This window comes from Molossus molossus, unplaced genomic scaffold, assembly GCF_014108415.1.
Source record: "Molossus molossus isolate mMolMol1 unplaced genomic scaffold, mMolMol1.p scaffold_m16_p_4, whole genome shotgun sequence".
Classification (NCBI taxonomy): domain Eukaryota; kingdom Metazoa; phylum Chordata; class Mammalia; order Chiroptera; family Molossidae; genus Molossus; species Molossus molossus.
In genome coordinates this window covers 77,982,361-77,995,774 of record NW_023425377.1, presented here as the reverse complement: position 1 = coordinate 77,995,774, position 13,414 = coordinate 77,982,361, and the positions used below count along the sequence as shown (strand labels likewise).

The window sequence follows — 13,414 nt, the reverse complement described above, 5'->3', positions numbered from 1 at the left end:
TTCATCCCTTTGTAGACATAGGTCAGGGTGGATAGAGGGTTCGCCTCATCCTGTGGCCTAAAAACTGGGCCTTGACCTCAGCCCTGGAGCTTCTAGCCTCCTGGCTTGGGGGTTGGTGCTTTTGGCTCCCTAAGTGTGGAAGCAGAAGAACCCACAGTGTCAGTGGCCCAGCAGCCATGGGCAGCAGCAGATTGAGTTCTGTCCGGCTGAGAACCACAGGTGCCTTCTCTGCCTTTCAGACTATATGCTGGTAGGGGCAGCTTATGTCCAGCAAGGGAGACAGCATGCTAAGAGACAGTTACAAGTGGCAAGGGAGACATGTGATCCCATTGAGACATGGATGAGAGATGGGGGCTGGTAGTTCATAGCAGAGAGGCCTGTGTCGTCAGTGGAAGTGAAAAGACCCCTCACCTCCTCTGTGATCAGAAAAATGCACATCGAAGCTGGAGCATTAGTCTCCTTTGTTGCCCTGACAGATGACCACAGACTTAGTGACTTAACACGTTTCTTTTTTCTTTAACTTTTTTAAAATTCTCACCCGAGGACATTTTTGCATTTATCTTCAGACAGAACGGGAAGGAGAGAGGAAGGAAGAGAGAGAGAAACGTCTATGCAAGAGAGACACATCGACTGGCTGCCAACCACACAACCCCATGGGGATGGGGACAAACTGCAACTGAGGTACGCACCCCCAGTGGGAACCGAACCCAGAACTCTCTGGTCCGCGGGACCAACGCTCTAACCGCTGAGCCAAACCGGCCAGGGCAACACGTGTTTCTTATCTCAGTTCTGGGTGCTGGAAGTCTGACATGGTCTCACAGGGCTAAGATCAAGGTGTGGTCAAGGCTGGTTCCTTCTGGAGGCTCTTGGGGGGTGGTGTCTGTTCTTTGTCATTTCTAGCTTCTACAGGCACTTGCACTCTGCCTTATGGCCTCTTCCTCTGTCTTCATAGTACATCATTCTGACCTCCACTTCCGTGATCACATCTCTGACTCTGACCCTCCTGCCTCCCTCTTATACGGACCTTTGTGATGACAGAGCCCACCTGATAATCCAGGATACTCTCTCCATCTCAAGATCCCTCACTTAATCCCATCTGCAAAGTCCCTTTTGACCCAGAAGGGAACATTGCCACAGGTTGTGGGGATTCAGACGTGGACATCCTTGGTGGCTGTTATTCTGCCAGCTACAGGTACATGGAGAGATTTCACAGTAATCGGATCCTCTGACTTCAGCTCTGGCGATGTCAGGTGCTGGCAGGGCTGTGGAGCGGGGCAGCCTTAATCCACGCAGGTGGGAGAGGCCTAGGAGCCTTGGGAGAGTCCAGAGGCAGATGTGTGCAGTGTGAGGTCCACAAGTTTCACAGCTTCATGTGGCCTTTGAACCAGGGCTTGTCACCTGTTAAAAGACAGTGAAATCACTAAAATGGGTTGTGCCCAGTAATCTTAAAAACCAGCTTAAAATAAGATTTAAAATGGCAATGTATATTGTCTGCTCTAAGAGTGTTGGTGAAACCTGTGTTATTTAAAACTCTTGGTGAATTAGAGAAAGGATGTGGGATTGAGTTCAGCCAGGGTCCCAAGGGGCAAGTTGCCCTTTCTGGGACATTGGGCCCACCGGGATGCTCGGGTCTCGGACAGCATGTGCAAAGGCCCAGAGGCAGGGAACATCTGCTAGACCCTGTGCCGTTGGGGTTCATGTTATCTGGAGAGCTGTGGGGAGATGTGGGTGGGAGGGCTGGTGAGTCAGGGTATCTGTAATCCAGATTGTCAAAAATCCTGGGGCCAAGTTTAGAGTCTCATGCTGTATCCACTCAACAAGTACTGAAGTGTCTCTACCCAACTGTAAATTTCTAGGTTGGGACTCTACTCTTGGTGGGGTTGCACAGCCCCCGCCATATTTTCTCTGTGTGCTCTCCCTCTAAGCACCTCGTGGGGTGCAGATGGTGGTCACCATGCGGTGTTGTCCATGTGAGTTTTCTCCTTGGAGGGGCACTTTGCCTGGCTGTAGAGGTTCACAGGAAGCAGAAGTTGTTGTAAACCTCTCAGAAGCTGCCTGTACCTTAATGGTTTTAGAAGCTTCTCTGGTTTAATTTGTTCACGGAGGTTTTCGCTTCCTCAGCTACTGATTTGTGGAAGATGAACTTAAAACGAATTTTTGCGTTCCTGCAAAGTGGCAAGGATTTGGAAACATCTGAATAAAGGCAAGAGTGTCCTTGGGCTGTATGCCACTGTTAGGAGTATAATGTGGAATTTAGACTTAAGCATGTGATAAATTTAGTTAATTGTGCTTTTACTTCGTGCATTTTAGAAACCATCACCGTTGCTGGAACCTGACAAAAATCCAAGCCACTTGCTAGAGCATCTCTCATTGTAGCCTCGCCATCAGAACATACCAGGAACTTTCAAGTAAGTGCAAGACCATGGCACCGAAGACACAGCCAACCTAGGCAGCTGTGAGGCCTGCATGCTGGGGGGAAAAGGTGGCCCCATTTAGTTCTGAATTCCTGGGGTTTCCAGGGTCTACATGCCCTTAGAGGAGCCTAGAACCCTCTGGAAGGGGCTCTACTGGATGTCTCTTCTCTATTCCGCACGCTCCCTGTTTGCACTCTCACCCTTCAGCATCTGAATGCCTGGCCCTCACTTCTAGAGCCACTGTATGTTTTGGTTGATGCTGGAGTTGCCTAGGACATGCTGCCCTGTGTGTGTCATGTGGATCACGCGGGATACTGCTTCTGGGCTCTCAGAAGGCCCTATTCACCCCACTTCACCCACACAACTTGCAGAAGGTGGTGACTAGTCACAGCCAGGGTTGGGATATTTAAAATGGAAGATTCCTTTTTTTTTGGTTAATCCTCATCTGAAGTTATTTTTCCATTGATTTTTAGACAGAGTGGAAGGGAGGGGGGTAGGGGAGGAGAGAGAGAGAGACAAACATTGGTGTGAGAGAGACACATCGATTGGTTGCCTCCTGCACGACCCCGACTGGGGCTGGGGATTGAACCTGCAACCCAGGTATGTGCCCTTGACCGGGAATTGAACCTGAGACCCTTTGGTCCATGGGCTGACACTCTAACCGCTGGCCTGGGCTGGAAATTTCTTTTATTTGCATTTGAAAGACTCCCATTGCCCTGCTGCTTCTGGGTTTCAACTCCAGGCTGTCCACCTTCTCCTATACTTTTCTAATAAACCAGGGGCAGAGGACAGAGAGTTTTATTCATTTATTTATTTTAACCCTCATCCGAGGATATTTTTCCATTTATGTTTTTCAGACAGAGTGGGAGGGAGAGAGAGAGAGAGAGAGAGAGAGAGAGAGAGAGAGAGAGAAGCATCGATGTGAGAGAGACACCATTGGTTGCCCTCCCGCATTACCCCAACCAGGGCTGGGAACCGAACTACAACTGAGGTATGTGCCCTTGACCAGAATCGAACCCACAATTCTTTGGTCTGTGGGCTGATGTTCTAACTGCTGAGCCAAACTGGCCAGGGAGGGACAGAGGGTTTTATTTATTAATTTTTATGTTTCATGTTTTAAATATGTTTTTATTGATTTTAAAGGGAGAGGAAGGGCAAGAGAGATAGAAACATCATTGTGAGAGAGATACATTGATCGGCTGCCTCCTGCACGTGCCCCACTGGGGATCAAGCCTGCAACCCGGGCATGTGCCCTGACCAGGAATCTAACCAGGACCTCTCAGTCCATGGGACAATGCTCAATCCCTTGAGCCACACCAGCCAGGTGGGAAAGAGGGTTTTATTTATTTATTTTTTTTAATTTTTATTTTTTATCCTCACCCGAGGACATTTTTCCATTTTTTGTTCAGGTAGAGTGGGAAGGAGAGAGAGGAACAGAGAGAGAGAGAGAAACATCGATGTGAAAGGAACACATCGAGTGGCTGCCACCCGCACAACTGACAGGGCCGGGGACAAACTGCAACCGAGGTACGCGCCCTTAGCGGGAACCGAACCCGGGTCTCTCAGGACCGCAGGCCGACGCTCTAACCACTGAACCAAACCGGCCAGGGCGGGGAAAGAGGGTTTTAAAGTGGTGGCCTCTGATGGTGGTCTCAGGTGGTCACTGGTAAGAAGAGAGGAAACAAGCTAATCGCCTTGTGGCTCACACCCATGGGGTGGAGGTGACAGGGTGGAGGAGAACAGTCCTGTTTACTCCCTGCCACGTTGGCTGCTCCCAATGGCCCTAGAAAGGCCGCCTCATGTTCAGTGTTGACCTCGGACGCAGGCCACAAGGCTAATTAGGGCCAGGTGTGGACTAGAACTTCGCCTTCTTGAATGTATTGAAAACCCCAAACCACTTTTCAGGAAAAGTGATCCTGTATGCATGTCCCACAGCTGCTGAAACGTGACCATAAACCTGGTGACTACAAACAACCCATACTCATTCTCTGACAATTCTGAGAGTCCGAAGTCTGGAGTGAGTCTTATGGAGCTAAAATCAAGGTGTTGGCAGGGCCGCTCCTTCTGGAGTCTTCAGGGGAGAATTGATCTGAGTTTTTTTCAGCTTTAAGGGACTGCCTGCTTTCCTTTCCTTGAGGCCCTTTCCTCGAATCACTTCAGCCTCTGCCTTCATTGCTCTGTCATCCAGTCTCCGTCTCTGTCCCTCTTATAAGGACCCTTGTGATGACACTGGGCCCCCTGAGGAATCCAGGATTATCCCCATCTCAGGGTCCTTAACTTAATCCATCTGCAAAATTCCTTTTGCCATGGGAGGGAGCATAGTCACAGCCTGGATTAGGATGTGGATGTCTTGGCATGGCGGTGGTGGTGTATTGTTCTGCTGATCACAGTCTTGTCTAAACCACCAAACTCTTTTCCACAGCGGCTCTACCATCTTAATATTCCCACCTGCAGGCTATCAGGGTTCTAATTTCTCCACATCCTCATCAACATGTTATTGTCTGTTTTTCTTATCTAGCCATTCTAGTGGGGGTGAGTAGTGTCTCACTGTGGTTTTGATTTACATTTCCATGCTGGCTAACATGTTCAGCTCCTTTTCATGTGCTTGCTGACCTTTTGTGTATCTTCTTTGGAGAAATATCTACTCAAGTCCTTGGCTCACTTTTTTTGTTGTTAATCCTCACCTGGGATATGTTTTCCAGTCTCGTTTTAGAGAGGAAAGGGAGGGAAGGGGGCAGGGAGAGAGAGAGAGAGACAGAGAGAGAGAGAGAGAGAAACATTGATGTGTGGGAGAGCGACATTGATTAATTGCCTCCTGAATCCTCCCTTACCAGCGCCAGAGATTGAACCTGCAGCCTAGGTATTTGCCCTTGGGAATCAAACCTGAGACCCTTTGGTCTGCAGTCTGATGCTATACGAGGTCCACTTTTTTTCTTTCTGTTTTTTATTAATCCTCACCTGATTTTTCCATTGATTTTTAAAATTTTTAAAATCCTCACCTGAGGATATTTCTCCCCGTGTCCTCAGATAGAGAGAGAGAGAGTGAGTGTGTGTGAGAGAGAGAGAGAGAAACATTGATGCGAGAGAGAGAGATCAATTGGTTGTCTCCTGCACAACCCCCACCAGGGCTGGGTACTGAACTGCAACCGAGGTACATCCCTTTGACTGCGATTGAACCTGAGACTCATTGGTCCCTGGGCCCACACTCTAACCACTGAGCTTAACCAGCCAGGGCTTTTCCATTAATTTTTAGACAGAGTAGAAGGGGGGGGGGGAGAAAGAGGAGGGAAGGAAGAAAGGAAGGAAAGAAGGAAGGAGGGAGGGAAGGAGGGAAGGAGAGAAACATTGATGTGAGAGAGACACATTAATTGGTTGCCTCCTACATGACCCCGGACCAGGGCCGGGGCTGGAACCTGCAACCCAGGTACATGCCCCCTGACCGGGAATTAAACCTAAGACTCTCTGGTTCGTGGGCCAGTGCTCTAACCACTGAGAAAACCAGCCAGGGTTTGGCCTAATTTTTTTTTCTTTAATCCTTACCCGAGGATATTTTTTTATTTATTTTCAGATAGAGTGGGAGGGAGGGAGAGAGAGAAACATCGATGTGAGAGGGACACATTGACCGACTGCCTCCCGTAGGACCCCAACCAGGGCCAGGCACGAACCGCAACCAAGGTACGTGCCCCTGACCGGAATCGAACCCAAGACTCATTGGTCCATGGACTGACGCTCCAACCACTGAGCCAAACCAGACAGGGCTAGGTCTTGGCCCATTTTTTAATTGTGCTGTTTGTCTCTGTATTGTTGCGTTGCTAGAGCCCTGCTTTTTGGCATGGTACTGTCTGGTAAAGAGCATGTTGCTCTTTCTGGACTGTTTGTGAGCTCCCTCCTTGGGAGCTCCCACTTGGTTCTCTGTTCCCTCCCCCTATGTTTCCAGTAAACCTGAAGATTGGCCCAGGGCAGGCGTCCAGTCAAATTCCTTTTTTTATTTCTTAAATATGTACACATATGATTTTTATTTGCCCTCGTTCAAAAAAATATGTCAAGGGTTATGGAGTGTTGGGATTACAAACTGTTTTAATCTTCTTCCTTATATTTACCTACTTAAAAACTACATTTCAAAAGGCATGAATAAGAGAGAAAAAAAATGCTGCCATGGCAAGTGTGACTCAGTGGTTAGAGCATCAGCCCATGCACTGAAGGGTTGTGGACCCTTTAATTCCTGGACCCGATTAGGGTGCGTGCAGGAGGTAACCAATCATTGTGTCTCTCTCAAATCGATGTTTCTCTCTCTATATCTCTCCTCCTCCCTTCCTTTTACTCTCTTTAAAAATCAATGGGAAAAATATCCTTGGGTGAAGATTAACAAACGAGAGAGAGAGAGAGAGAGAGAGAGAGAGAGAGAGAGAGAGAGAGAGAGGACTCCTATAGAATTTACCACGGAGCTGAATCTGGATGATGGTGGTTGGAGTGGAACGTCTCTTGCCAGTGTGCATATGCAGAATATTCTACCTACTATTCCATCATCTGCTTTTTTATCTTCTGGATGGAAAACTCGTTTCTGTGTCATGATTTTTGACATGAGGGAGAGCTCGTGTGGGCAGGGCGCTGGGGCTGCCCCTGCTCTGCCTTGTCTTGGGGAGGAAACCGGCATACTTCGTTACCTCCCAGCAATGGAGCCCGGTGTTTGGGTGGACAGGTGGGAGGCAGCCTCTGCAAGGGGCTGTAGGCCCTTTGGGAGCCAGCTTCAGAGGAGAGGCAGCCAGCTGGCCAGGACCAGCCGAGCCAAACATGAGAGCTGTTGGGTGTGGGTAGGTCCTGGCACCCGTCATTCAGCAGGGTGGGAAAGAGGTGGGAGACTGGCTGTCTCAGCAGAGCCTGGCTGGGCATCTGGCCCTGCCACCTACCTGCCATGTGGCCTAGGCATGTGACTTCTCCTCATGGGGCCTTATGTCCTCAAGTGTACTATGAAAAATGGGCTTATTGTGTGTGGAGTGGACGAGTCACCCATGTGAAGTACATAGAATAGGGCTGGGGACCTGTGAAGTGCTGATGTGTCCACTGCCTCCAGGTCGGGGCACTGGCCATCATGGCAGACTGAGGAACTAGTTTCTGGGCATTTGCCTGGTCATCGAAGGCTTGGCACCAGGGGCTGAGACTGGGTCCATCACTTCTGGCAGCAGGCCTCAGAGGATGAATTTGATGGTCCATGTGATATGGGTGGGTGGCGGGGCCCCCTTCAGAGACCATTCTCTGACAGGCAGAGGCCCTGAGCCTCCCAGTGGTATGGGGAATCTTGAAGGGTGACGAGGTGGGATGGACAGGAGTTGGTGGCTCAGGTGGTGGGATCATAAGGAAGGACAGCTAGGTCTCACGCTTTGGTGTCTCATTTGAGGTCGTGGCCCATGGAGCCCTCTCCATCCACTTCGAACCCTCCTTTGTCTCCCTCCACAGCCGTTAGCACAGCTCAGGTCCACACTGATGTTCACAATAGTATTGGGGTCAAGGTCTGTCCCTCCAGGACAGACATGCTGTCCTGTCTGCCGCTGTGCAGTGAAGGCCCACAGGGAGCCCTTTGTGGCTGCATGTGGGCTGGAGGGGAGAGGGCAGGAAGGCTTGGGGCTCAGGTGGGGCGAGTGGGGGTCCCAGGTGGGATTCAGGTCCTTGGTCCCCGCTGCAGGCAAGGGGCCACCTGGGATGGCATGGTGATCAGTCTTAAGGCCTGGTCACAGCTGCAGTGGGGGCAGCCTGGCTGAAGCTGGGGTTTTCTGGTGCCTACTGCGCCAGAGTGGGGATTGTGACAACCCTTTTCCTTTTATAAACCATGTATTCTTCGTGGTTCCCTTTGATCCCACCCAGAGCTGCTGTCACATGTTATCATAGGCTTATGACCTGGTTATCACAGGCTATGCACACTTCAGCTGTGTGGCTGCCCCTTGAGAAACCTTGAGACTTATTGTGGACACAGCAGTGAAGCAGTGACTACACCCCCACCCCGCCCCATGTATGTCAGGATCCTTGGGCCCTCACCAGCAATGCAGTGAGAGTGTGACACTCGGAGGGAGGCTTCAGCTGTTGTACCCCTAGCCCAGCCTCCTGTGCCCCAAGGCATGGGATGGGGCAAGGCCAGGACAGGGTATCTGTGAGCCTGGGGCCTCCAGATCCTCCCCAGGGGAAACTCACTACCTCAGTGGCAATTCCTGGGCTTGTGCTGCCCTCTAGTGCCCACTGCAAGGCACGCCTTTTAAAAGCCTGTGGCTGCATTTTTTGGGGGTGGCTCCCTTTTCTGGGACCATTGGGCTTCCTGGATTTCTCATTCCCTACCTCACTTTGGGGTGGGGTGAGGTGAACTTGGTTAAATTGTCCTCCAGGTTCTCAGGTCTGTGTGCACTTGGATTCTGACTTTTTTAAATCCTGGAGGGAGTCTAGTCTTTTGGAGCCAGGAGAATTTAATCAGCCAATAGGGTCTCTTCCCAGAGTCTGACACCAAACCCCTTCCTTGGTGGGCCACTGACAGCTCCACTGGGACCCCTTAACTCCAGAGAGAGGAAGGGGTCAATGCAGCATGCATCCTCCTCCCGGAGAGGAGTCCTGGTTCCCAAGTATCTTAAGGCATCTGCAGTGAATCTTACAGCTCACATCCCAGCCACGGTCTCCCTTTATGTGCCGAAATGTCCAGCTGCGGTTACAACCAAGGGCTTTGGAGCAGCTCTGATTGCAGGAAACAAGCCATTCTGGCCAGGCCTTCCGCCTTCCTCGGCCTGGGTTTGCTGACAGCAGCCAGGCAAGTCCTGAAGTGACCCACATGCTTCTCAGGGTGGGCCCCGCCTGGAGTTATTGTTCTATCTTTGCAGGCTTGCACCTCAAAAGAAGGCAGACTCACACACAACCTCATTTAACTTGCAGAACCCGCTGCATGATGCTGTCTCTCTGCGTGTCCAGCTCCAAAGGACATGCATTGATTTGAGTCCCTGATATGAAAAACTTTTATTTCCTAGGGCTCCCAGCTTAATCTCAGTGCTCTGGCTTCCAATTTCACGTTTGCGTTTAGAACTAGGACGCCTCTGTTTTTAATTAGTTGAAGTCATTTTGGTCTTTTGTGCCAGAACAGGGCAAGGGAGTCAGCTCCCAGTCTCCGCTCTGCCCCTCATTGCTTCCTGGAGCCTTGGGTACCTTTAGTGTGGTCTAAGGGAGCAGAGCACCCGCTGATGGCAGTGTCGCCATGCTCACGTTCTCTGTCTTCCCTTGCAGGTGTGGCGGTGTCTCAACTGCAGCCATGGGGTCTGAGGATCATGGGGCCCAGAACCCAAGTTGTAAAATCATGACATTTCGCCCAACCATGGAAGAATTTAAGGACTTCAATAAATACGTGGCCTACATCGAGTCCCAGGGAGCCCACCGGGCAGGCCTGGCCAAGGTGGGTGACATCCTGCGCATGTGCAGCTTTTCAGTTTGTGTCCATGTCTGAAAGTGGCACACTCATTAACCTGTTCACTGAACCATTTTGACCTCATTTATCTACAAACAGGGGGTTCTTTCCCTGTGCCAGGCACTGGAATTCATAAACCATTCGTACTGCCCCTGGCCCTGTAGGAGTTGGCAGGCTGGGTGGAGATGCAGTGCTGTACTGAGCCCAGTCCAGCAGGCAGTGGCCGCCCAGGGCATCCCGGCCGCAAGTCTCACTCCGCCTGGGGGAGAGGAGATCAAGAGTCTGGGAAGGCTTCCAGGCAGTTGATGCCAGGAAGGCCTGAGTTTTTGCCTTTACATTCCTGGTGAAACAAGTTTTTTTTGAGACAGTATGCACATGGGAGGCAAATTCAAACAGTACGAGAGGGGAGAGTGACTAGTGAGTCTCTTCTTCCTCCCATCTCCCAGCTCCTGTTCCTGGAGCAACATGGTTACCAATATCCTGTCTCTTTCTTTCGCATATTATACACATACATGTACATATGTGTGCATGTGTGAAGGCAGACAGACATACAAACTCTCCCTGTGTTTCTTTTTAATGTAAATAGCTGTGTTTCTTTTTTCTTTTTAATCCTCACCCGAGGATATGTTTTTTATTGATTTAAGAGAGGAAGTAGGGGGGAGAGAGAAGGAAACATCAGTGTGAGAGAGAAACATCAGTTGGTTGTTTCCTGTACATACTCTGACCTGGAGTTGAACTGCAACCTAGGTATGTGCCCGACCAGGAATCGAACCCACAACCTTTTGGTGTATGGGCTGACACTCTAACCAACTGAGCCACCTGCTGGGCATGGCTGTGTTTCTTCAAGTTTGTGTGAACCTGTTTGTGGCATTGCTCACCTAATGATTGGGAAAGTTTGTAAACTATTTGCTTAGTGTTCTTCTGGTTGCTGCCTGGATGATTATAACTTTATCTAAGATTCCTGGTTCTCTGTTCCTTAAACCAGGAGGTTGGTAAATCTTTTCTACAAAGAGCCAGATAGTATTTTCAGCTTTGAGGGCAGGGCAGTGTCTGTTGCCACCACTTAGCTCTGCTACCTTAGATCTGCCACCTTAGATGACCCATAACAACATGCTTTGTACTAGTGACACTCGATGGACACTGAAACGTGAATTTCACAGAACTTTTACTTGTCCCGAAATATTCTCCTTTTAAAAAATGTTTCCAACCATTTAAAAGTGAAAAAACAAACACTAGCCAAAACAAAACAACACATTCTTAGCTCGCAGGTTGTACAAAAGCAGGCTGCTAGTGAGATTTGGACTACAGGCTGAGATTCGCTACCTACCTGCTCCCGCATGATTTTTGTTCCTTGTATACATGATAATGTAGACAAAACAGAACATTTTTATCTGGTTTGGGAACCACAGCTGCCACTGCCATTTTAGCTTCAGTTCTCCCTTTAAATGGCTTCAGTGCTCACTGCCTGTGTCGTACTCTCTTGCAGTTTGTCATCTCATATGTGAGAGGGCTCTAGAAATCCTGAAGCGTCCATTTGGGGCTTTCCTGCCCACTGACCAATCCATAGTGTCAATTGTCAGGTGACTCTGCCCATTGCAGGTCCCCAGTGGTAGGAGATTCTGAGGCCAGTAGAGTCCTGGTGCCTTTGTGGGGGGGGTCCCTTCTTTTGTCTCCTGTCATTGACCTAGTTCCACTTTTCCCAGGACACAGCCAGCCCATCTGCCTTTGGATTCACATCATCCTTTATGTCAGGAAACTTGTAGCAAATTAGTATCTTGTACTGTTCTGTTGGAAGTACCTTAAATCCCACCCCTGGCGCTGCTCTGCTGTCCTTTCACCTCTGTCATTTCTGTAGCCCTTCCTTCACCTCTGTGACCACGCCTGTGCCTTCTCTCCCGTCTCCTCATCTCCTTCGCTCTCTTGGTGCTTCTCCTTTGAACCTGGATGCCTCTGCTTTAGGCTTCTAATTCCAGTGGACCAATTTTTTGCTAATTTACTTGGATCGATGGAAAACTGTTCAGACTGGGGATTTTGTGAGGCATATATTTTCAGGGTATGTTTTCCTTCTGCCTTTTGTTTTGCATGTTCCTTTTCTCTCTTAAATGGTGTTTTATTTGCTGCTTTCTGTATGACTGATAGTCACCTTTGGATGCGGGAATTCTTTCTGAACCCAGCCAAGGGGGAGGCAGTATGGAGGGTACAGGCATGGGTTCTGTGTGACTCTCCTGGCGATTAGGGTCACACCCACACACATGCACATACACGTCCCTTCTCCTGTCTAGCAGGGACAGTGTTTGGTGCCCCTAGTCCCTCAGTGGTCTCCCTGCCACTCTGGGGACAGATGGATCCAGGGAAGCAGGGGCTTTATCCCTGGGCACCTCCCATTTCTTTCAAATGGGGACCCTTGGCTCTCAGGGCTCTCAGGGCTTCTTCTTTGGAGAAGGGACATGATGTTCTGCTGGCCTGAGTCAGCTCCACAGACACAGCTGTTCCCCTACCCTGACTTCAGCCTTGACTGCCCTTCTGTGTGTGTGTGTGTGTGTGTGTGTGTGTGTGTGTAGTGTTTTCTTCTTTCATGGATGCTGTATTTGGTCCCTTCCTCAAAGGCTCTGTGGGACTCGTTAGAGCTGGGTCAGGGTGGGTGCTCAGCAGGCACAGGTCTCGGAGCCAGGACCACAGCTAGAAGTGGCTTTGGGTATGCAGGAGCCCCACCCTGGGGCTGTCGGGCAGCCTAGTCATGTTCCTCAGCCACTCTGCACATACTCTGGGGACTGTGCCCAGTGGGTCCCTCTGCCCCACATACCAGGGCTGGGAGCCTCCCTGGGCCGCTTGGGAAGCACTGGGGCAGGAGGAGCCAGGAAGGGACATGGTGTGGGGTGGTGGGGCAGTGGGACAGTGTGGGGACCTATGGGAGGGGTCAAGGTGCTTTGGTGCCCAGGTGTGTCTCTGAGGACAGTCCTGCAGCTAGGGGCTGCTCTCAGCTTTCAGGCCTGTCCCCTGCTGAGTAGCTTTAGATGTCTTCACCCAGCAGTGTGTTAGGGATGGCGTATAAACAAAGTAGCCTCAGGCTCATGTTTGAAAGTGGGAAATTTGGGCCCTGGCCAGTTCAGCTCAGTGGTTAGAGTGTCGTGGGTTCGGTTGCCAATTGAGGGCATGTACCTGGGTTACAGGTTCATCGCTCCTGGTTGGGGTTGTGCAGGAGGCAACCAGTTGATGTTTGTCTCTCTCTTTCTCCCTCCGTCCCTTCCATTCTATATAAAATTAATGGAGCCCTGACGGTTTGGCTCAGTGGTTAGAGTGTTGGCCCACGGACCAAAGAGTCGCAGGTTTGATTCTGGCCAAGGGCATGTACCTCAGTTGTGGTTTGGTCCTTGGCCCTGGTCGGGGTTGTGGGAGAGGCAACCAATCGATGTGTCTTTCTCACATTGATGTTTCTCTCTCCGTGTCTCTCTCCCTCTTCCTCTCCCTCCCCCTCACACTCTATCTGAAGATAAAATGGAAAAATATCCTCAGGTGAGGATTAAAAAATAAAAAAAAGGAAGAATAAAAATGAATGAAAAAATATTCTTGG

At 50.1% G+C, this 13,414-nt stretch overlaps 1 protein-coding gene across 4 annotated transcripts in view; it reads left to right on the top strand.

Moving 5' to 3' along the window:
* Nucleotides 1–891: 891 nt before the first annotated feature.
* Nucleotides 892–13,414, top strand: part of KDM4B (lysine demethylase 4B) — a 110,583-nt gene continuing 98,060 nt past the window's right edge. The window contains exons 1-4 of one of the 4 annotated variants that reach the window (XM_036240334.1): nucleotides 892–1,192; nucleotides 2,311–2,408; nucleotides 4,320–4,457; nucleotides 9,666–9,831. In XM_036240334.1, coding sequence (XP_036096227.1) covers nucleotides 4,441–4,457; nucleotides 9,666–9,831 — 183 coding nt within the window. In that variant the 5' untranslated portion in view covers nucleotides 892–1,192; nucleotides 2,311–2,408; nucleotides 4,320–4,440. The remainder of the gene's footprint in view (nucleotides 1,193–2,310; nucleotides 2,409–4,319; nucleotides 4,458–9,665; nucleotides 9,832–13,414) is intronic. The other 3 variants (XM_036240336.1, XM_036240335.1, XR_004956427.1) reach the window with 3 other exon arrangements.